This window comes from Montipora capricornis, unplaced genomic scaffold, assembly GCF_036669925.1.
Source record: "Montipora capricornis isolate CH-2021 unplaced genomic scaffold, ASM3666992v2 scaffold_464, whole genome shotgun sequence".
NCBI lineage: Eukaryota > Metazoa > Cnidaria > Anthozoa > Scleractinia > Acroporidae > Montipora > Montipora capricornis.
Genome location: NW_027180200.1, coordinates 217,501 through 242,500, shown reverse-complemented (window position 1 = coordinate 242,500; position 25,000 = coordinate 217,501). Strand labels below are relative to the sequence as shown.

Below are 25,000 nucleotides of genomic sequence, written 5' to 3'. Positions count from 1 at the left end.
TTGTCCTTTTCCCCGTTGCCAACGAACGTTCATAAATTCTGAAACTGGTGAAGGCCCACAGAAGAAATCGGAAAACGGATTCTTGATATGGGCTTAGGTAAGATGACAAATTGTAACTGAGTGGCCTTCGAAACTAAGCAACTGGTTAATAAAAATTGAAGTAATTTGATGAAAGGATCTTATGACCCAGGCATTCGAAAGAAGATACCATTATGAGCAGAACCAGCGTTTGTCTAGGTATCCAATACTGACTGAATAACAAGAAAAATAAACTGGCCGACATAAACAAGGTACATCGCAGTATTTTATATTCATTTCATATTGTCGTTCCACCCACATCTGAGCTAGTCTTTCGTTTGTGATCACTTGATGATTTGTGGTTGCCAACGTAAACAAGACTTGGATAGAGCCAGACCTGAAATCAACAAAAAAGGGCCAATCATTAGACAGGGGCACCCAACGATAATATAGTTCAAAACCACTTAATGGGGACAGAGTTTTTCAGCGAGTGATTAACCCATTGACTCCCAGGGGTTCCCCATTGACGAGTAAAATCGTCTGGCGTTAGACAGAGTAAAATAGTACGGCGTTAGACAGTAAAATAGTACGTCTGGCCGGTTTGGATGTCAAAGGGTTAATTAAACATAGTATTTTCAAACGTATTTTAGTATTTAAACGGTAGATACAGGCATATTTTTATCCCCTAAAAATTTTTCATCTTTTCGGGTTTCCTAGCTGAAAGTCTAGTGATCCGAAAATTATAGGGATTAGAACTTTTCAGCCAGAAAAAAGGCTCCCGAAAATTCTAGGTGACCTTTTTAGGGTAAAAATCCGTTAAAATGGGCAATTATACCATTTTTTAGATGTTCGAAAATCCTAGGACAGGCAGGCAAGCAAGAAATTCTACAACAAATGCTCCGAAAATTTTAGACCTCAAATCTTCTTCCGAACACATATTTTCCGAAAATTGACGTTGGGTGCCCCTGCTTAGACGGCGAGTGAGTTACTGAATAGTATAACCGTTTATGAGTAAAAAAAAACCGTTGGTTTGCATTACACTACGAAAAAGAAACGGGCCTGTATGTGTATCATAAGCTCATTCTGTGGGAGAACAAGTTTGCAGAAACTTAAATTATGCATGCGTTGATAAATACTTGCTACCCCAGAAACCACTAACACCAAAACGGGGAAGAAGAAAAACAAAGAATTAAGGATACATGGCTAAAAAGCTCAAGGCGATTAATCAAAAGCGAGGAACATAAAGGATGATACTTCTCAGAATCACCTACTGCACTCGGATCTACATCCCACAATACTACTCGCCTCCCACCAATGTGGCCCGTGTTCGATTCCCAGACTCTGCGTCATAATTAGGGAGCTTAAGCAACGACAACGGCGACGGCAACGGGAACGTCATCTCAAAATATAAATTTGCGTTATTTTAATCGCTTCGTGACTATTTCAACGTTTTTAGTATGACAAGGGTGTGGTAATTCCTAAAAGATGACACCAGTCGGAACGCCACTTCATTTTAGGAGAGAAAATGAAAATTTATCCTCAAGTGCTGACGTTCTTCATAAAACCAAAAACTTGGCTATTTCACGTTGTTTTGCTGACGACGGCAAAGAAATGGACAAAAGTGAAAACAGCACGTGCAGGGCGTGCAAAGCTATTGTTTTTACCCACTAAATATGCAAATTCCTGACGTTCTCGTTGCCGTCGCCGTTGTCGTTGCTTAAGCTCCCTAATATGTGGGTTGAGTTTGTGGGTTCTCTACTCTGCTCCAAGAAGTTTTTCTCCGGGTACTCCGGTTTCCCCCTTGCCTTAAAACCCAACCGCTATACAGTGTCCCAATTAGTGCTTCCGTGCTAAATACATTTGACACTAAGTTGAATAAACGTCATTATTATTGTTACCTTTAAAACCAGTTCGAGTAAATTGAAAAAAAATACCTTACCTGTTTAAGAAGGGAAGATGATCTAAATGACACTAACTCTAAGCCCACGATCTGTGAATCTTTGTTAGCCGAGTGGCACATTCCACAAATTAGAGGGATGTAACAACTGTCGGTCTCCGGTACAAAAACACTGTTTAATTTTGGACCTTGAAATTAAAACAAAACAAATCCCCTCAAAGAAACGAAAATTATACTTCCTGACTAACTATATCGCTGCAACGATGCAGTTTTTTGAGATATCCTAAAATGAGCTTTTAAAAACACTTCCTGGGAAACTGTGCGGATCAAATGGCTAACAAGGCAAAGACAAAAGCAGAGACAATCCAGGTAATCTGGTGACGTAATTCGGAGGACTGGGGAGAAAAATTTTAACGCTGTATCCCACAAACGCGTGCGGCCTTGAATGTTATTTTCGAATTAAACATGGCAGAGGCGAGGTTAGATCTCGCCGGTTCTTTTTGAATGTTCATTCAGTAACAGGAAATGTGGGAGACACGGAATGATCTGTTGAGTTTTGGCGACGGCAATACTGCAGGAAATTTGGAAACAACACCTAAGGCCGCGCGGTTGCGTAGCCTGCGAACGGTAGACGTATTTCCGCCGGTCGTTTTTCTCCCTCGAAAAGTAGAAATACGTCTGCGTTCGCAGGCTAGCGGTTGCGGGATACGGCGTTAAAATGTTTCTTCCCAGTCCTCCAAATTACGTCACCAGATTATCTGATAAAGAGGGCCAACCAGTCGGACGGTGTCGCTGGTTTACAGCAACGTAAGACACATTGCCAATAAATTATTATGATCATTTGGTCAAAGCTGTATTCAGAGAAGGTACAGAGATTTTACATTTTGCGTTGGAGGAGTTGCTTTTCGAGCTGCTGTAGAACGTATTTTATTACATTTTCAATCTCGGACATTGTGTTTCTTCGGTCCTGAATGGGTCATCAGTTCAGTCTCCGCTATCAACTTATATACCATATGACCTTACATGGAAACTGATTGCACCAGGGACCGGTTGTTCAAAAGCCGATTAACACTAATCCCAAATTAATGCTGGTCAACGCTGATTTTCGGCAAAACTTTTCATTAGAAGAAGTCAATCTTGAAAGGCAAAAACAAGCAAAAGAAACTTTCACCAAAAAGTTGAAAACGTGAAACAAAGGTTTACGCTAATCCTGGGTTAAGTTAATCGGCTTTCGAGCAACCGGGCCCAGGATCGTTTTGTAAAATTGAAACAACGTCCAGACGATTTGTACACAGTTCAAAGTAATTTCATTCGCTCTTGTGGGATACACTGTTACTAGTGTATCAGATTGATTGTGACCAACTATGAGTTACTTTGCTTTGTTGTTATTTACCGGGGAGCTTTTAGTTTTTAAGCCACGGCAAAAACTGGAAGCAGTGGTTTCTACCGGATTTTTAAACCATTCGTCTTGATAGTCAAAGGATGTGTAGCAATATGAATATGATGGAGTCAAGAATCGTTAACAAAGAAAACAGCTCGTTTCCGGTTGCCGTCAAAAACTTCGCATGCTTAAGCCCCCTACCATTTCATATCCAACGCTGCTCGTGGACTAAAGAGGACATTTTCGATACCTGGGCTATTATTCTTGTTCGTGTCGACCAACGGAGTCAGGTTTTGGACTTCACTGTCGTCTTTTTCAATAACAAGAACCGTTTTCTCGCCACAACCGTGTAGAATGGTGCCTGGAGTAATCTTTGGAAAGGCCTTGGGGCTTATGCAACCTATGTAAAAAAATTGTATCATGTATTTGAAAGATGCAATGAATTTTGAATCCCTAACCAAACATTTCCGATACAGCGTCATATTAGCATGAAGTGTCCGTTTGAGACAGATAAATTCATTTGTAACGTTTTCGTTAGGGTTCTGGTTAAGGTTTACATTGTGTGACGCTAAAATGGAGAATGAATCTCCTTATGAAGTTAGACTGGGTAATCATCACCTCTCCTCAAAAAACAACAAGCCGAGTTCGATATGTCAATATTCAAGCATGACTACGAGGCTTTCTGGTCAAATTTCACGGATCAGTACCTTTTTCTTTGTCTCACAAGTCTCAAGGGAGATTTCTAAACAAAAGAATATTCAAATTTAACCATAAAGCCTTGTAGCCAATTGAGGCTACGTTCACACGGTACCGGACGAATTTTCTACCGGTTGAAAATTCGTCCATTTAGGGGTTCCGTTCACACGGAACCACGCTAAACGTACGAAAATTTAGACGCCTCGCCGTTCAAAAATTTGAACGCCAAAATCGAGGACGAATTTTTAGCCGGTACGGTCGAAAATTTAACCGGCGCGCTGTGAACACCTTGACCGTCTAAATTTTTGCACGGCAATGGCGTGGTTGCATGGATAAGTGGTAACTCAGCTACTATCCTTAGGCTTTCTCTTTCTTGACGCCATTTTGGATTTCGTAAAGTCGCGCTCTGCGCATGAACAGATTGTAAAGCCAATGACAAAGGTTAAACTTTAATCCAGTTCGTCAGTTCCGTGTGAACAGAGCAAAAATATTGCACGGTTCCGTGCGAACAAAATGTACGGTCAAATTTTCAACCGGTAGGAAATTCGTCCGGTACCGGGTGAACGTAGCCTGACTTCTTTCACCATCCCATAATGCAATATGTTTTGGGGGGTATTTACATAAAAGCAATACAAGTTATTAACTCTTGGGACTGTATCATGCTTCAGTGAACTGAATATCCATTGCTTTAATGCAAATACCCCCACACAACCCCAAAATGAACTGTATTATAGAAAGGGTGAAAAAAAGCGAATGTGTAAAATATTGACATATCGAACGTGGCCCTATTAGATCATTTCAGAGTTGCGAGGTTCAGAAATAGTATTTCTTCTGAAAACAAGAGGCTACATGAAATTTTCACTTTGGCCTTTCTTAGGCCAGGGCGGGAATAGAGATGTTACCACCATAATTGAAAACAGCACTTTCTCAGCAGTGATTTGTGCACTACACATCATATTAACCAACGGCCGGACGTCGTTTCGGTTGCAATACTCTTGCTAACAGTTACAAATCGGTAAGAAAGGAGCAGCAAGATACGAGAACGTGGACAGAATATCACAAGAAGATGAGCTGGTTTACAAGCAAAGTATAATAACCTGTCACAAGGCCAGCCCCACAGCAGGTGCAGTGCACGAAAGCTTTATCATCATTGCCTTTCTCCTTGACCTAGAATTAAACAAAAAGCCTTTTTTCAATATGAAACCGAAAAATTGGCTCAATCTTTCCTGTTGATGACATACTTATACAGCTGAAAGAAACATTAATATTTAATATTTTTTGTCATCGCACTTGTGAACGTTACTAAAACAAAACTGCGGTGATAAAGAAAACTTCACATACGAATTTGATATGAAAAATAAATTCCTAGTGATGTTGTTTAGCATGCTAAACGATAGTGGTTGAGCTTTTTCCGTCCGTAGATGAAACCTTGAAGATACAGATAACTTTCAGTTACAAGTTAATGAGCTGATTAGAGCGTGTTTCAATCGAGTGTCGTAAAACCAAAACCAAAGTTATTGCTTTGGCCAATCAAAAAGGACGGAGACAATCCAGTAAACCAGTCGAAACTCGAAGCAATTACACGCAGGCAACACAAAGCGCGGCAAAATGTGCACGCGCGAGCCACGATTGGTTTTGGTTTCACTTCTGATTGGTTGAAAAAGTGGCGCGAGAACTTTGAACCAATCACCGAGTGAAGTAATGCAAAACCAAAGCAATTCGATAATTACTTTTGACACTCAATTGAAAACCGCTCTTATTAGGTACTAACCAACTTGACCCAGTCGGCGATATCCGGCGTCATTCAAATGTAAGGTACGCCGAAGCATTGCGTTTTTGTGATGTGATGACCATGGCGATGGCAATGACATTGACCACGATGATGATAATGATGATGGTGGTTTTGGTAGTTTAGGACAGAATTTTTGGCGCACATAAGCAAATGAAAAAAGGTCCGTTTAGTCATTCACAACATTGCTCTCACCTCACTTTTTCCTGTATTTTTCTTCGCCAAGCTCCCAGCTATATTTGAAGCCCTTCGAAGTCGCATGCTTCTCCTCGTACTTTGCCGAACATTGCTTGACTCTTTGGGGACATCTCCACTAGGACTTTGGCCCCTTTTTGAAGAAGCCTTCAAGCTTTTAGAATCAGATTCACCTCCCACTTTCACGTTATCACCTTCCAAAGCCAAATCATCTTTGACCTCATCGAGCAAGTCACGTGGTTGTTTCTCTTCGCGTCCCTCACCAACACTCTCCTCTTTCTCTGGTAGAACAGTGTGCTTCTTTACATCAGCTGCCACTGAAATTTCAACGTTATTTTGCTTTACTAATGGTACTTTGGCATTGCCGCATTTTTCTATCGAAGGCTCGCCCCTTTCAAATTCATTCTTGCCGACAGTATCCGCTTTATTGTCTGGGCTGTTGATCACATTCGGCTCTCGTCCAGCAACATCAATGCTTTTCGACTCTGCACATGTTTCATCTTCACCCTCCAAGTTTTCGCTTTCTTCTTGTTTACAAGGTGATGATGAAGGTGTTGTGGTCGGTGTAGCAAACAAAACAGGAGAAGAGCAAAGTTGCTCCTCCAATAGTCCTTCACCCTCAGAGCTTTTTGCCGTCACGTTGTTTGACGCAGGGCTTTCACGGTTTTCTTCATGTTTGGACTCGCCGCATTTCATTTTAACAAAACGTATGCCCTTTAGCGAGCTGTAGTCCAGAAGTGAGGTCATTCCATTTAACACCGTTCCCTCTTGTCTTCTGTGGTCCAAACTCTTGCTATCTGCGTTAACAACTTTCTGGCCCTCAGGAGTGACATCGCTGAAGCATGTGTTCGGTGGGACACTACAATTTTCGGGAATTTGCGCTAGTTGTGAGTGCTGAATGGAGTTTCTGTCAGAGTGAAACCTTTGCCCTTCTTTTGCCGCTGAATATAAATTTCCTTGTCCGTTAGCGAACGAAATGTTCTTACTGAGTTGACCATTGTTTATACACTGTCCTAGTGTGAACGCAACACGAGAGCTACCGGTTAACTGGACTTTATTCAGTGGAGTGCGCTCTAGAAAAGGGTTCGTATCAGTGTGGACACTACGTTCCTTTGCTGGAGTCTCCACACTAACCCTCTTTATTAGATCACTGTTCAAACACTCATAAGGAGTAAACCCTTCAAAACGGTTACAATGGATTTTAAGCAGTGGAGTAGACTGTTCAGAGGGTTTCATATCGAAACTCAAGCTATTTTCTTTCACTGGAGTTTCCACAATGCTCATACTCAGCTGGCTTTGTGAGGCCGCAATTGACGATGGGCAAGGATCTAATTTACGAGCTGCTGCAAACTGTTTCAGGGAGGACATCGCCTCGCTAAAATTATCGAATTTGTTAATTCTTTTGCGAAGCCATTTCGATATCCCTGCAAATCAGAATGAGAGTTCCTTTAGTTTTCATCGCATGTATTCATTCGGCTAGGTCACTGCCACACAACTGAACAATTACCTACTGTTACTTGACCAATCAAAGTGGGTGAAACTTGTAAGAAGACGGGGAAGTCAGGGTGGCTTAGTGGCCATCAACCAGGCCTCCCACCTCTGAGACCCAGGTTCAACCATGAGGTCGCATGTGGGGTGAGTTTCAGTCGATCTCAATCTGACTCCCGGGGTTTTTCTCCGGGTACTCCGGTTTTCCTCCCTCCTCAAAATCGACTCCCAGTCAATTACATCTGGCTGGGTCTGAGGGTGCTCCGAGATCACATATGGATCGTGCGGCGCCTTTACATGCATCCGATCCGATCCCGTTGAACCGGTTGATCCTGGAAAGCCCTTGTACGGAGCGGTCAACTAAACACACTTACACATTTACATTTAATTAAATATATAGTAAGACCTATTTGATAGACCTTTTTCATATGGTGCTCTCAGCTTTAGGAAACCCTTCAAAATGTTATCGAATTTCTCCTCCTTTTGAACTTGCAATGCCGCATTGAAAACTATCGCAACGGCAAATAAATAAATAACAAATGGGCTCCTTTGGTGCAATACTTGACATGAAAATCCGTTAGCACCTTCACATTGATTGACAATTGTTAAAATATAAACATCTGTAGATATGTCTAATTATCACTTTATCATAAGTTTATCATAAGTTACAATTGGTCACTTTGGAACATGTAGAAGTAGAAGCTGAACATGTTGCTTTTCCGCTGCCCTAAAACCTTCGTAGCTTTTATCCATTTAATTTTTTTAATTGTAATTAAAAACATAATAAACTTTAAAAAATAGTGAGACCTAAATAAATACAGCAAGTTTACCCACAACATTGCACAAGGTGTTCTTGAAACAAGAACGGATCCTATAAGCCCTTAAAAAACTAAAGTAGATTTTCTACCATTCACTACTTGCACAATCCCATAATACAATACAATACAATACAATACAATACAATACATACTTAATTGACCGCTCCCCATGGGCTTTTCAGGGCCAATGAAACACAACGAAACGACAGAACAGAACAACAACAACTGTTAAGAATCCCAACTGGCCAGAGGCAAACCAGTTGGCTATTTACAAGTGCAGCTGGGAAGTTGAACAAGGGACTACCAGGATCAAATTCAACGAGTGGTCAGAGCGGGTCTTGAACCCGGGATCTCCGGATCTCAAGGCAAGCGCCCTAACCACTGGGCCACACTGCCTCCTCCAATACACCTCTATTACTACCCCACCCCCCAAAATACACCTCTATTATCCCCCAAAACTTTTGCATAACCATTGTTTGCAATTTCTCGAGGGACATGAAAATGTCCCAAGAGAAGTCGAAAACAATGCCTATGCAGATTTTGCGGGGTAAAAGAGGTGTATTATGGGATTTCTGCCAGTAGTGAATTGAACTAAAACAGAGACTCGTTGGGGGTGGCTCAAACTAGGATCACACCAGAACGTTGAGATTAAAATGACTTCCAGACTAGTGATACAGGCAGGTACCGGATCAACTCGGATCGCCGTAAAGAATATGATAAGGCCTCGAGAAATCACTTTACCCCTATTCTTTAATCTAACCTTGGTGAAATCGCGGGTTTTGGGTCACAAAACCGCTTTTCGTTCGATCCGAGGTGTGCGATCCGAGTTGATCCGGTCCGACTTTTGAACCTGCCCCCAGTGATACTGATCTTTCTTTCACCGTAAAAGTGTTCATACCATTTGTGTACTTTGGAGACTTGTTAAAACGTTCATCTATGAGCAGTATGGCACCCCAGTCTTGCCTGTGGACGTACATGAAGGGCCACAAATTATGTATTACTCCAGGGATCTGATACGAATACTATGAACTAAAGTTTAGATGGAAGGGTTTACTCAGAAATCGTTAAATACGGATAGGACGATCACAGATAGAGCGACTTTCATACGGCCTTGAAAAATAAACGTAACAACAGAATGTAAACAAAAATGCGAAACCTTTCACTGGCTAATCGAACAGAAACAAACGAACGAGAATTTTCATTGGCTTATAGCGAATGCGGATGCAAACAACGTCATCTCTCCATGGAACTTTCTGGAAAGCGATCGGCATTTCGCTTTGCCGTCATTTGAAATGCAGTAATGTGATTGGGCAATCGAACTGTTAACTGCCCATATTAGGAGTTTCCTTGGCGGGAATAAGAAGAAGCTTTGCTTTAATCTTGCCAAACATTGGTCCGTGAAACAAACTGCAAACACTTTTTCGAGGTCATACGAAAGTCGCTGTATCTAAGCAACTTGTTAACTCACGAGAATACAATCACGGGCTATATGCATAACTGTCGCAAGTTAAATTTTTCGTATTTTCCTGATTTCGTCAAACTGCGGCTAAATGCGCGAAAAAAAAAACTGTTGCAAGTTCATGCACAAAATTTTAGAGCAAACAGATAATTACTGAGTATACATGATAATTTGACCTCGGGTATTACGTTTCTAACATTCTAATTGGTTCAGTGTATCTCGGTTGTCAGCCCATATACCGTTTGACCTAATAGGGGAAACTGATCGCGTCAAGTGTTACCAAGCTGAAAAATTAAGCCGACCTCTGAGAATTAAACGAATTTATTCCATTCGCCAACTCATATCCAACGCGTGCTCATGGAATAAAAAGCCATTTGAAAGATTTCCGAGTTGCTGTTTGCCTCAGGTTCAAAACGAGTCTTGGTACTAAACCATTTAAATGATAAGGAGTTTGATTTGCATGAAAATAATCAGCTCATTTCCATTTGAATGATTGTGTACCAGGACTCGCTTTAAAACCGAGGCAAACAGCAGCTCGGGAATGGGCTCTTGGGTGTCAAATAATAGTCAGTTATTCATAGGCAACAATTTGATTCACTTTCGTTAATTAAAGACTTCCGACAAAAATCCCAACAGTACAGATTACTTTCTCTATGATTTATATAGTGATTTATCCAATGGATAGCGTTATCCAACTTTTGAACAACTGGCGCCAAAAGTATTAAGTTCCATTACCACTTACTTGTGACGTATGCATCTCCCCAGAGCCTGGAGTACATAGAAAACATTACATTGAAGAAAAATAAATAAATAAATAAAAACTAGTTTAAAAGGTCGTAAATGCAAACTGTTAAGAATTGCCGCATGGCGGGAATTAAGGACAAGGAAAACCAAAGATACTCATTTAAAGGCACTTCCAAGATGTACAGCAAAGGAAAAAGAAATTATTATACCTGGTTAAGAGCTCGGTAGGCCTGAATCTCATACCACTCACTCCCTGTTAAGAGCCCTCGGCTGGCTGCATACTGAGTGTTGTACTTGCGTTTAAGTTCCACCTTGAATATGCATATGAAAGTAGATGATCCTAAGAACTCATTGTCAGGATTCTATTTCCAGAGTTAAAACATGGTCAATGCACTTTTTACGGGTGCCCGGATGTCTCTGTGTGGGGGCTCACGGCTGGGTTGCGGGGATTGCTAGCCATGGGAGCATTTTACTGTCTAGGGGCTGGCTGATCACAGTGGAGGCCCCTGGACATCCCGGGCACCCCCCTTCCACTCAGCTATGCAGTTGTTAACGTGTATTTTTACATAAATTTAATAATAATTTATGTCTGTATGTACTCAATCTTTGTTTAGTGGTTTCAATGTCTGACAAAAATGTCATCAAACATTCCTCACCTGTGTGTCTTTCACATTAGGAAAAGGAATTCCAATCTGACGAATCAAAATAAAGAACGAAATGTTTTAGTGCCAACAATGTTCCAATATTTAAAAATACTTTAAAAAGTACCCAAGATTTCCGATGAAAATTAGTCAATGCAAATGCTTGCTTTGTTACTTGTACCAAAAAGTATGCTACAGTATTTGCTACAGTCAAAGGTGTTAATACAAGTTAACTGCTCTTCCCTCGTACAAGCACCATCAAGGATTACCCTGCCCCACTCCTTGATAAGTTTACTGGACGAGGGAAGGCTGGAAAATCGTTTGACCAGGGTGGACTGGGGTGGGTGAACTAAAGAACAGTATGAAGATAATTTGGGATAAAAGATAAAGAGCAACGTGATCAACTCACAGTGATGACAGCTCTGGCGTTGTTATCAGCAAAATCAAGTCCTTCACTGACTTTCCCTCGGCAAACTGCTAGGAACAAGCCACCATCCACAGAAGATTCAGTATCGGAATCTTAAAAGGATAAAGCACAAAACAAAAATAAAATTTTACAGAGAGTATTGTTTCTCTGTAGAAAGTGAGAAAAGCAGTAAGCTATCTCTCAAAATAACACTGGAAACAGGTAAGAGAGCGATAAAACCAAAACCAAAGTAATTACTTTGGCCAATCAAAAAGGACGGGAGACAATCCAGTAAACCAATCAAAACTGGAAGTAATTACACGTAGCCGACAAAAAGCGCGGGAAAATGTGCACGCGCGAGCCACAATTGGTTTTGGTTTCACTTCTGATTGGTTGAAAAAGTGGCGCGAGAACTTTGAACCAATCACTGAGTGAAGTAATGCAAAACCAAAGTTATTCACTAATTACTTTCGACACTCAATTGAAAACCACTCTAAAAGACAGAAACAAAGAACACGTAATAAGAATCTATAGGATGATTTAGAAGGTTCAACTTTTGCCCATGACTTTCAAATGCAACAGCAACGCACGAATTGTGAACATCTGTCATAAGGGTATCTTGGGACTAGTTTACAGGACAAAATTTGTGGTGTGAAGTCACAGGGTAAGCTTATTGCTTGCAAAGGTCGTAAACAAAAATCACACCTGAGCACAACTGGTAAGTAAATTTGGGAAGCCTTTAATAGTTTGTTTCTAAACCACAATATTTAATGCACAAAGTTTGTGGGGCTCGGTAAGAAAAGTGCTACATTCTAAAAAGTGGGTTTAACAGTATGAATAACTCTAATACTAAAACAAAAATACTTATAACATTGTAAGCCATCCACTAGGCTATTTTCGAAACACAGAGAAGACGAATTTGGGAACACCAAAGATGAGTCCAACTTGAGGTCACAATGGGATTTGAACCATTATACACAAAAATCCAGTGAGCTATGTCTATACCTGACCATGTGATCTTCATAAATTGGATGGACAGACAACAGTAACAATGGATTTACCTGTTTCGTCGCATTCTTCATCTTCGCTGGTTCTCACTGCATGGTAGAATTGGTGCATTATATCATCAAATTCTAAAAGAAAGGAAGGAATGATTTGGTTGAAAAGTGAAGAAGTTGACATGATACACGTACCTTCTGCACATACTCAAACATCAGGATTTACTAGAGTGTGAAGTAAAAGCACTGCTAATAATTCTTGACGTGCTACTACAGTATGATTAAAACGTCAATTATTCTTTCTCTTTGGATTTTCAAAACTATGTTACCTGAACACTAACTGACCCAAGTTTTATGATACCTGTTAAGATACCTGTTTAATTTAACTGGAATTTTCCTATTTAATGGTCTGCATTTTAAATTTAAAATCTTGAGAGCTGGATCAAGGAAAAAATGACATCAAAGACTCACTAGTTTAAAATGCAATGCAAATGTAAGCGGCTGGATTAATAATTATGCAGCAAATGAGTTCCGGGCTTTCAGACGATTTCCATATTTAATAAGCTGCATTTACACACTAAAGTCTTCAGCTAGTGAGTAAATGACGTCACTTTTCCCTACATTCAACCCTCTGAGGTCCAATCGGTCAATTTTAAATGTGAGTAATGGCGCACCGTGAAATCCAAAACTTGCACTCAAGTAAACAGCCTTTGGATAAAAATCAAAGATCAAAATTTTGCCATTCAGGTGTTAATTAAGCAAACACACTTTCAAAATCCGAAGAAGAAAAGGAAGTGATTTTTTTCTCATCGGATCTGTTTGAGATACTGCAACAAAAGTATAAGCATATGTGGCGTCTTAGTCTTTTTGTTGAAACTAAAGACACTGATTAACGACAAAACACGTGCCTCCCATGCTATACCTACAGTGCAGGAGGTCATGAATTCAACTCAGCCTAGACCAACACTCAGGGTCGTAAAGGCAGTGATGGTGCATGAGATTTAAGGTATACAAGGCCACGTAAACAAAGGCAGCCTTGAATAAAAAGGAACTTTGCTGAGTGCTGGAACATGCAGATGATGAGATGGAAATGTTCCGATGGTAACACAATATTTTACACAATTTGAAGTTAGAAATAGAATGTACAATTACAGCAGTCATTGTGATAGCAGGAAATCATAACAAAATAAACTACAAGGCAGCATGCACACTAGACTGTGAGCAGTCGCTCTTTTTCTCTAAATGGGGAACATTCAGGGCTGTGGGTAAATTCACCGTAGGTGTCCGTTTCAACAATTTAGAGCAAAATGATTGGGAAATAAATTTTTGACAATTAAATCTCACCGAATTTGTCTCCACCCCTGGGTTCACTGACAACTGTTTTTCTGTCTGAGAGCTGAGACCATAAGCCTGTTGACTGTGTATGGACAAAAACAATGACTTACTGGATAATCTTTCATTTGGGAACGCTGTAAAATGTAGTTTAACCCACTGACTACTGGGAGTGAGACTGACTTAACAGATTTTACTCTGTCTAATACCAGACAATTTTACTCATCAACTGAGGGTGTCCTAGGGCAACACAGGGGTCAATGGGTTAACTTCAAATACTAGAATTTTTCACAGATGCTTAATCCAAAATATAGAATAGAAAAGCATAAAGCTTTAAAGAACAATAACAATATTCCATAAGGTCGCAATAGTAGCAAGTATGATAAATACTGTAGGAAACAGACAACTTTTTTAAAAGACATGTTTCGGCATGCTTATGCCATCATCAGTTTAATGAGTTCCTAAGTGTGAACAGTTATAAAGTCTACGGGTAGATGAAAAATTATTACAACATGACGTAATACAAAAGCGGGTACTATTTACAGCGTGACACCAAACATCAAGGTGTAAACTAAAACGTGAGAAAAGTGTTGTAATGCTGCAATAATTATTGTTTGTTAAGTTCCGTTTGGATCATATTTATATAAAAAGTTTGATCTTATTTTAAAAAAGTTTGATCTTATTTTAAAAAAGTTGTCTGTGTCCTACAATAACAAAATTATTGTAAAGGAACCTTTCACACTAAATAGCAAGTTTACATCACTTTACATGTAAGTGGCTATGTAAATTATTACCTAATGGAGGCATTTTGTGAGCCAATATTGAAGCAGCTGTACTTTGAAAGTAAGACGCGATCCTCACACTTATCTGGACAATTTAAGCAATTTATTTCATTCACTGATTGTACTTAATTTGTTTTGGGGAAAAACTTTGACACCCTTACTAAACTTCATGGGCATCAGGGGTTTTCTTCAGCGGTGCCATGGTAGTGTATTTTTCTTTTCTCTCGACTCTTAACAGTGCAATTTTCTGGGGTTTTTTCCTCTCCACCTCCCTTAATTATCCTCTTCCACTGCAGGGGGCCACAGTGACAAGTTGTGGAAATGTTACTATGACAGTGGCCATAGTAGAGGCCCTTAAATAGTCTGAGTCACCCATCCTCCACCCATCTTAATGCAGATCTTGACAATACTGATAAAATGTTATAAGTTTCTATGACTCTTCTTTCTTTTTCACTAGACATCTTATAGACAAAAGAATATTTATGAAGATGTTTGTGGAGTTAAAAAATGACATTATGGATATTACCTGCCATCGCTTGCTGAGCTTGTCCAACATGTTGTACGATGGGAAGAAACAAAGCACTCCATGAGGAACTGTCTAAACAACAACAAATTGATAAAGAAAGGGGGTTAATAATTAGAAAAAGTTCCAGCACCGATTAAAAAACAACAGGGCTATTAATACAAGTTCCATTTAACACCAGTAACTTTATCATGGCAATTTAGATTCAATAGTACTGTAGCTACAATCCCGGCCAAAAGACTTCGGGACACTTGTCAAATGTTGGGCTAAAAGTAGACAATTTTCTGTACATGCTTCCATCGTTAAATGAGCAAAGTGTGCTCTTCTTTTGCTACATTTTTTGCACCCCCCCTCCCCTCCCCTTCCCTCCAGACAATGTTGAAACATGCGAGCGATCGATGAATAGATCTTGATTTTGGAGACCATGAAAAATCAACATTGTCATGGGGGTAGGGGGAAAAGCGGGAATTGTTCTAACAGTTTTGACCAGGATTGTACATTCATTTTTTAACAGGTGACATCCCCTGTGCATTGGACAAGACATCAGAGTAACTTGGAAAAAGTTCAGCAAAGAGCTGCTGCCTCCAGTGAACCAAGTGTTCCTTGCAGGCATTGTTTTCCGAGCATTTTGAATGCTGATGTCTTATTGTAACTTTATGTTTAAGGCCCTCCAGAATCTTAATGGGCAGGTATAGATCTCTCTTTCCCAATCTCAAATCAACTTCCTGTGATGTATTTGAAATTTTCTTTTTTTCCACAAACTATTCCCACATGGAATAATCTCCCTCAGGAAATAATACATGCTGTAAGGCTAGCCCAGCATTCTTTAGCACGAAGGTTAATGGCAACAGTTTCTGCATGCTTTGGTTGCATCCTTACCTCACAGATGTTCAGTACCACCTTGCCTACTTCATCTTGAAAAGCAAAGGTCTGAAATTGAAATTAAAGATGGTGAAAGGGTAAAAAACAAAATTTAGAAAATCTACTAAATTGAATTTTAACAAAGGCAAAAGCAAAATGATCTTTTCCTTAAGAGAAGCTTTAACTGGAAAACAGGAACTGAATTATCAAATCTGTCATTTTGCTTTGATACTCGACCAACACTATCGGACGAATATCAGTCTGTACATTGCCCAATACTCTAAGGACATCTCAGTTGACACTTGGCCAAGATGTCGATCGACACACGGTCAAGTGTAAGTTGATTATGTTCTTTAATTAAGTTGCTACATGTAGACTATCGGTTGACACCTTGACCGTTACGGCACAAGCAAGTGTCAGCAGTATATCAGTTGACTGTCGGTGGTATATCAGTTGACGATTGGTACTGTAACCTCGGCCGACATATCAGTTGACTGACAGCCAAGTGTCGATCAACTGATGGCTGCTATATCAGTCGATACATGTCCAACATATCGATGGATTGGCAGCTGATGTCAGCCTTGCCAATACCATGTAGCTAAAGTGTACTGATGACAAACTTTCCCACGTCTGCGCCAATGCCCCCCTTCCTCCCACACACACATACACACACACACCACCTATTACTGACAGTTCTGAATTTCTCAAGCTTTCCAATCTCAGTGGCGATTTCAATATTCGCACTTGCCCACCCATTGGAAGAAAAATCTAGGACAGCTCTTAAATGGCTGACATGTTGATTGACTTGTCAGCTGATTGAGTCAGCCGAGTGTCTGAGGCAATCAAGCGACACGCATGTTGACCACATGTTCACCAAGAGGTGATCAAAATATCACTGCTGATGTTTCGGGTGGGTCTCAATCTCCATGTCGGCTGTCAACATGTCCATCAACATGTCGCCAATCGAGTCAACCAACAGAAGCCTTTTATAGTACACAGGATCTAAATACATGATCCCCGCACGTCTCAACAGCATAACTGTTCTCAAAAAAAATACAGTAGAACAGTAATGCACATGTCAAGTAGTCAAAACAGCTTACAGTATGTCCTATTTTCTGATTACCTCAGAACTTTGATAGCTAGCATTGACAGCACATCCACTTGGTCCTGACGACAGTGTTCCAACCCATACCTGAACATAATTATCACAAAATTACATCAACATCCCACTATTATCAGAGTACTTGTGCTAGCACCAAACAAACAAAACAAAACATTATAGGAAAGTCAATAATTATACACGTCAAAAAAGACACTTCCTAAGAAATCATTCTGTTAAAACTATGTCCAGAAGATTTTACTTGTCAGTGGGGGTGGGTGGGGGGAGGGGAGGATGAGGAGTCTTGCCTTAAAGCTTAAACAAGCACATCAAAAGGAAGTACTACAGGTGGGTTTCCCTTTTCTACAGTATGCTTAACAAAGTGGTTGTCTTTAGCTGCATTACGTGTGAAGTTGTGGTAAGAAATAACACCGTGCAAAAACCTTGAAATAGAACAAAATTTATAAATATGCTTGAGAAATACCTGTGAATTGGCAATGACATGGTTAGCTTCCAACTGGATAGGGAATTTTACCCCAAGCTCAGACGAAAATGTTGCCATGGGTGAAAGAGTTCCAGAAGTGAGGATAATACAGCGAGCCTCAGAACCAAGCTCAGAGAAAACCTTAAAAAGGCAAGACAAGCAGAACTAAAAATAATCAAGACCTCTACATTAATGAGAGGCTTATGTCAGCTGAACAATTCTGGTGTGCTAAAAAATTAATGGCACTGGAGTTAAGGCACTTGTACATGTACAATGTAGATAATTTTGTCAATTGACTGTTGACACTGACAGAACACTTTGACCCTCACAGTAGGTAATCGGTCAGTAATACTTAACACTACCTTGTCTGTCATTCTTGTTTGAAAGCTACAATCCTGGACAAAAAATTTGGGACACTTGAGCTACAATGTAAAACTGCTGAAAATGAACATGTGGTAAGACCATCTATCATACAGTCCACTCCCCCCCCCCCCCCCATCCTTTTCAATGTTGATGGCAATCTGGGAAAACATTCAGAAAAGCTGCAGTTTATTTGAACATTGCTTTGGGGGAACGGGGAACAACAAAGTCGTTCTTATTATAAGTTTTTAGAAAAAGTAAAAAGGACATTTTTCTTAGGAGCATTTTTTTTGCTGCATATAAACAACAGTGTCCTACCAACTTTTGGCCACGATTGTACATGTATGTATGTCACTGTTTTGCTATTACTGATCTTGGCAGGATTATAAATCATGCTTGGATGAATTTCAACAAAATAAGAGGATCACATTAATGGTCTGTCTTTGTGTTTAAGAGTGAAACCACAACTTACCACTGCAGGGTTCAAACACCAGAAATTTAAAGAGTGTGTCCACTCCTTCCTCATGCCTATACAATGCAAATGCATACGAGTTCTTACTAACAGCAACAAAAAAAATAAAAGAAACTCATAAAAAACCAGAAACATGATTTTATGCTTTATGCTGTGGTTCAATTTTTTTTTTTGGTCTTAGATTTGTCAAACCAGTTCAATTTTGTTTTTTCTTTGTCTTATGTTCATTATCATAGTCTGAAACAAAGGAAATTCAAAATTGATTTATGAATCGAACTGGATTTGTAGCAATCCTGTGGAATTTAGACTGCTTTCAACAGAACTGAGGATGAGGCCATCTGAGAAGGAAAAACTGACAACAGGGAAGAGGACATTGATGACGAATTTATTCATCAACAACAAATTCGAAACTAAAAGCGAGAGCAATGACTAGTTCTATATACATGTAATATTGCAATTCAAAATATACACAGTTCTTTTGATAATCATCCCAGTTCAATGACCAACAATGTCTACAGGTATCTTAAGCTTTAATAATATTTGTACTAAATAATTTCGGGGAAAGTGCAATTACCGGTATATTATTGTTAGCTTTATTAAACAACATAATTATATGTCTATAAGATGCACCCCAAGATTTTGCAGAAAGCATCAGAGTCTTCTTGAAAAAAGGAAACATGAAACTGACATGTATAACCGAATAACTACGGTAGTTTGAAGCATTTTACACTTAACAAAAATTGAACCACAACACCATGTACCTCCATGGGATCTTCTCCATCCTCCGGGCTGAAAAGGATTTTATAAAAAAAAAAACGATACAGAAGATTTTTTTTGGCATGATGCATGAGATACCTAACTCGTGCATGGTCGATGCACAAGAAATTCAGTTGTGGTTTGCCAAGGCATTAGAAACTGGACAAATCTGAATGATTATATTAAAGAGATTTAAACCTTACATTAGTAGATACACAATAATGAAACTTGAAGTTCATAGTTCAAGCTTCCACCCAATGATTTTATATTCAGTTGAACCCAATTTAACTGAGTTAGTAAACGAGGAGCCGTTGTTTTGGTCAGTAGTGGTATTATGTAACATGCGCCTCTGGGGTTCATGTAGCCTGAAAGTGCATTTTTGATCGAGTTGCGGAATCTATTTGAAGCATTGACGCTTGTGCTTTGGGTCTAGTTATTCGCATTTCCCTCAATACCCTCCCCTTTTCCACCGATTGTGTGTGTGATGGGCCCCTGCTTGCTTCACTCCCATGCTGTTGGGGGGGAGGGAATCACAACTTGGTTGTCAGGATTTGTCAGTTATGGGAGCGGGTCTCCATCTGGGAGCAGGCTGCCAATAGTGGAAGTTCCTGGATGTTTCTCGGGCATCCAACCTCCACTTTGCCACAAAGTTGTTAATTAAAGATCATGATAACAGTTTCTGTATATACAACCAATTAACATTCTTTCCTTTTTCAGTGTTTTCTGTTTTTCCCTTTTATATATACAGTGCAATCACACCATTGTCGAGACAAAAATATTTTCTATGTAACTGTTGTGACCTTTACTCTCAGTCTATTCTTCTCTGACTTGTCTAATGTATGTCACATAGTTTTTCCAACTTTATGACAACAAGACAAGACAAGACAAGACAAAACAAGAGGCCATCTGGCCTCAGTTGTTCAAAAGGTGGATAAACGCTATCCCCCGGATAAATCACTATCCAGCAGATAGAGCGGTTTTCGATTGAGTGTCGAAAGTAATTAGCGAATTGCTTTGGTTTTGCATTTACTTCACTCAGTGATTGGTTGAAAGTTCCCGCGCCATTTTTTCAACCAATCAGAACTGAAACCAAAACCAATCGTTGCTCGCGCGTGCACATTTTCCCGCGCTTTGTGCCGGGTATGTGTGATTACTTTGAGTTTTGATTGGTTTACGGGATTGTCTCCGTCCTTTCTGATTGGCCAAAGTAATTACTTTGGTTTTGGTTTTACGACACTCGATTGAAACTCGCTCTAAGCACTAGCAAAACCAATTGAGTTATCCAGTGGATAGCACTGTCCACCCTTTGAACTACCGGGGTCTGAAGTCAAAGACAAATTTTAAAGCATGCAAGTTAAGATTCGAGTCTGGTATGTTCCATCCGTGGGGCCTTGTGTGGTTCAGTTATTCTCCTTTGACTCAAAGACCTCAAAACATTATTATTAACAATAACAATATTAGAAGCTATTCTGCCGGCAAAGGCAAGCTCCTAAAATTACAAAGCATGTGTCTCGAGAAATCCGCTGTTCTGAGAATTCACAAGAAATAAAAAACAAAATAATGAAACTTAACTGTTAACAGTAGTACTACAATGCCAAGAAACACGTGATGGCGTGAAAAACAGGCAGTGCTGGGATGGGGTATGCAAGATACATGTATATTCACAACACTAGTAGTACATTTTTCAACTATGGAATGGTATAAAGACAATACAGTCATTAAGTTTAGGAAATAATTTAGCCACGTTTTTCACTTGTTGTAGAAAAGAATGTACTTCATTTGTTTATAACCTATACAATGTGCATCCTAGTACATTTAACCAAGTACATGTATGTCACAAAGAGTAAACCCACCATGATTTGCGCATCTCTAACCATAACGGATGTTTTCAGTACAGCACACCTACAAGATTTACAGGAATGAAACTCACATACAGGAACTACTTGTAACACTGATTAAGTGCACTCAGACAGCAACTCCTATTTTTCAAAGAGCACTTGACTGAAGTCTTACCCCATATACACCACATGTTGAATTCAAAATTTATTAGGAACCTTTAGATTCTAGAACGAGGACGAGAACCAGTACGAGTTTTGACTTGTAGTTTTTAGCGAAAATACTTAGAAAATAATTATTTATAACCCGTACGATTAATCTTACTCTTTGTTAGCAGAATAGGTTGCTCAGTTATTCTTATTGCTGTTACCTGGACCTTTTTGCTGATCGAAAAATGCCAAAACTGCTACCCTGTTGTTGACTTGTTTTGACACGACGACATTCTTGCAAAACCTCGCACTAAAATGGTGATGGCATCACGTTTTTCCCGCCAAAATGACGCTGGTTTGCGCGCGCTCACTGTTGTTCATTGAGAAAATCTCGTACTCGTAGTCGTTCTCGTCCTAGAATCTAAAGCTCTCCATTAATACTAATGTTGTTAACATTGTTGCAAACAAAAGTTGGAAAAATAGGAGGGAAAAAACAGTCAGTTGACAGCCTATCGTCACTACCACTGTCACCATCATGATCACAACTACTCCTTACCACCATAAGCATCATCATCATAAGACATCATGCACTGTCACTGTCACCAACATCATCATTATCATTATCATACCCTCTCAGTCCTTAAAACTGTGTCATCATTGTGACGATGACTTAGCCAACCACATACATGTAGCAAAACAGAACAGATCTTAGATTCATAATAATAAAAAATTACTTCATAGTAGTATGGAAATAGGCCACTTTCAAAAATACCATAATACTCTTTGTCTGTTGACCTCCCAAATTTCACATAAGCAAATGTTCTTGTTTTCTCATTGCTTAGTTGCAAAATTTGGCAGGACAATCAGTATTAAAATGTCCATACCCCCCCCCCCCCCCAACAGAGGGTTTTTTCCTAGTTTGGCCCCCTCCCACACTGGATTTTCCTTTCCAGAGGGCTTCACGTTACTCCCCCCACCCCCTGGAATTTCCATGATTTTTCCAATTGGTCCCCCATACCCCTTGGAAATTCCAAATCCAAAACAAGAAACAAGAGACTTGATTAATGTATTTTGATCGACTTAGAGCCAAGGCTGTTGCCTAAAAGGAAAAATCCAAAAAAGTACTGAAAGTTGATGCTATTTTAAGTGTATATGGTATATGTTTTGTAACCTAATCGAAGTTTGCATAGTCAAAACAACATATCGAATTACGTTGCACACACAAGAAACTATTTATTACATAGTTATTTTTGCTGTCACAGTGAAACTCAGGAAAATACCTCCTTATGTCGAAGGAGTAATAATTATCTACAGTTACTGCTACACAGTGTAGTATAATTTGTGAACCGTACTGTTTATATTATTTTTTGTGGGTGTAGCCGTGAACTGACTTCGCTTATCAGCGGGAATCATAAGCCGTCACGCAACATGTTTAACGGATAGAATTTTCCATTTTTCTTGGTTACTTTGAATCAATTGGAAAAGTATGTAAGTGTTTATTCGATCGCATTTCAAACCCTCTGGGAAAAAAGCCCTTTATGTACTCTTTATGTACCCCCCTCCCCTTCGGAAATTTGCCTCTTTCAGACCCTCCTACCCCTCTGAATTTCCGTGACCCTCTGTCGTGGGGGGAGGGGGGGGGGGTTATGGACATTTTCTGGAACCACACATTTTCAAAAGTGGCATATAACTATACTCTATCCACCTACTCTGCCCTAATAATGATTTTCCACTGACTTGAGAAAAAATAAAGAAAACCTGAAAATGTCTGCAAGTCTAACCTATAGTCAGAAATATACTTCATGTTTTCTCCCATCATGAATTTTCCAATCAGAAATATTCCTTCTAAGAGAGAACAGCTGTGACTGGATAGTGATGGTATGCCCTGCCTGCAGAACAACAAAAATGATGCTTAATATTAACACAAAGAAAGGATAAATAAAGCATTCTTTTAAAATTTTGTTAACATTCACAAAATTTGTCGCACATCATTGTGTCATATTGCATCATTTTGGTAATATTCCTTTTTAAAAGTTATTTTCCTTTTGATAAAGTTACGGTATACAGTATCAGAAGTTCAAGTTCAAAGTTAATAAACTTGGAGAACGAGGAAACTGAAAATCCTGTTTGAAATGGAACTCTGTATTAGGTTTTTATTTAACTAAACCAGCTGTGAAGAAAGTACTGTGCATGTACCAATCCTTCCACTATCATAACTATGACTATCATTATTATGTTGGTTTTCAATTCCACACAGAAAAAAATGACTTAATTGCTGCCTGTAGTCTACTGTTCTGTTCTACTGTGTACTTATACCTGTTTGGATCTTTTGCAGATGCCATAACATACTGAAAATGTTCCTGGTAGAACAAGAAAGACTCAAATAAAAAATAAAATAATGGAAAACTGTTGACTGATAAAGTGTGTCAGATATGTGTAAGTTACTCACAAAATAAAGGCCGAATGTTCCAGAAGTAATTCCTTGTTTCTCCATAGCTGTTACTATTTCCCTACCAGACCAGACCTTAGATGATTGCTCAAAACCTCTCTCTTTCAGCTGTGACGAGCTTTCATGTATCCATCGTAAAAAGCTCCCAATCTGATGATGAAAGCAAACAAACATTTCTTTTATATATTATAATTATATATATAAGTAGAATGATGAAAATTGAGTAGCCAACGATGATGTCACTTGTGAGGAGGATCCAAATCAGGATACAAGACGTTTGGACTCAAATGAATGAATACAGAGAATGAAAAAGTTGAGTCCCCAATGAACTTCTCACAGGTCTTGTTTAATACTGTGTAAACGTTTCGCCCTTCAGGCTTGTTCAGTACATGTTAAAACATTTAAAAATTACCTGGTAAAAAGTAAGATTGATGCTGCGTTATTTATACAAAAATATAAGACAAAAGGTGTAGGAAAAAAGGTGTGTAAAAAGTGTAAGAAAACGCAGTATCGTTACATAATCGTATTACGTAATATGTACATGCAAATAAAATTTGATAAAAATCTAAGTAATGTTACAAAAAAGCTCATTAAGTAAAACAATACATTAAATTAAAAATGAAAAAAGAAAGAGGTACATGTAACTCTATTCCGAAGTAAGCTTAATTTGCCCAACACTGAGATAAAGGATAACAAAAGGACCTTTATAAATCATGAAATCAGGTAACCTTACAGGGAGCGCAAACGAAATCCCAAGAGAAAACCTATGGGATAATGCTAGGTGCGAAAAATGGATAACTGTAATTAAATCCCTAACAGGGGCCTCTGAGAATCCTGACTTTACAAAATTAAATGCTGCTGAAGAGATGGTCACCTGGTTACACAATAGTTATTACTACTCCAGGGTGCATAACTGCGAGCACCAAGAAGCCTCTCTTGTCAGTAAAACCTTATCCATATTTATTTATTACAGTGCAACGCGCCTTACCGTAGCCACCCAACAAATTTTCACATTTTGACAATTATTACGTATAAATACGTCAACTCAACAACCCATGCAACAGTGTTTAACTTACAACTGTGCAAACTTTGCAAGGAGGTGTGACTGTCAATCAAATTCACACATCCTGATTGGCGGATAATTTCTGAAAAACGTTGTTAGGTGGCCACGGTAAGGCATGTCGCACTGTAACAGTATCATTAACAATTTTCTCAAAGACAACATTTGAATTAAAAGTCAGACATGTGGTGTTCTTTTTTGTTAAAATGGACGGCAATTCAAAGGCGGCTTTGTTGGTCAACATGGCCAATTTATGATTCTGAAATCTGACCTTGAATTTGTTCAATGAAGAACCTACGTATTGAAC

The 25,000-nt window shown here is 39.3% G+C and overlaps 1 protein-coding gene across 1 annotated transcript in view; it reads right to left on the bottom strand.

Moving 5' to 3' along the window:
- Positions 1-286: 286 nt before the first annotated feature.
- LOC138036173 (Fanconi anemia group J protein homolog) overlaps positions 287-25,000 on the bottom strand; it is a 62,861-nt gene continuing 38,147 nt past the window's right edge. Inside the window, exons 14-35 of the mRNA XM_068882533.1 lie at positions 23,634-23,783; positions 23,501-23,544; positions 22,966-23,073; positions 21,053-21,101; positions 19,205-19,232; positions 18,444-18,499; positions 17,612-17,752; positions 17,152-17,220; positions 16,047-16,097; positions 15,171-15,242; positions 13,875-13,947; positions 12,594-12,665; positions 11,536-11,645; positions 11,142-11,177; positions 10,695-10,796; positions 10,484-10,509; positions 9,181-9,245; positions 5,977-7,400; positions 5,090-5,159; positions 3,547-3,696; positions 1,958-2,103; positions 287-415 (exon numbers count right to left, since the gene is read on the bottom strand). Coding sequence (XP_068738634.1) covers positions 317-415; positions 1,958-2,103; positions 3,547-3,696; positions 5,090-5,159; positions 5,977-7,400; positions 9,181-9,245; positions 10,484-10,509; positions 10,695-10,796; positions 11,142-11,177; positions 11,536-11,645; positions 12,594-12,665; positions 13,875-13,947; positions 15,171-15,242; positions 16,047-16,097; positions 17,152-17,220; positions 17,612-17,752; positions 18,444-18,499; positions 19,205-19,232; positions 21,053-21,101; positions 22,966-23,073; positions 23,501-23,544; positions 23,634-23,783 — 3,141 coding nt within the window. The 3' untranslated portion in view covers positions 287-316. The remainder of the gene's footprint in view (positions 416-1,957; positions 2,104-3,546; positions 3,697-5,089; positions 5,160-5,976; positions 7,401-9,180; positions 9,246-10,483; positions 10,510-10,694; positions 10,797-11,141; positions 11,178-11,535; positions 11,646-12,593; positions 12,666-13,874; positions 13,948-15,170; positions 15,243-16,046; positions 16,098-17,151; positions 17,221-17,611; positions 17,753-18,443; positions 18,500-19,204; positions 19,233-21,052; positions 21,102-22,965; positions 23,074-23,500; positions 23,545-23,633; positions 23,784-25,000) is intronic.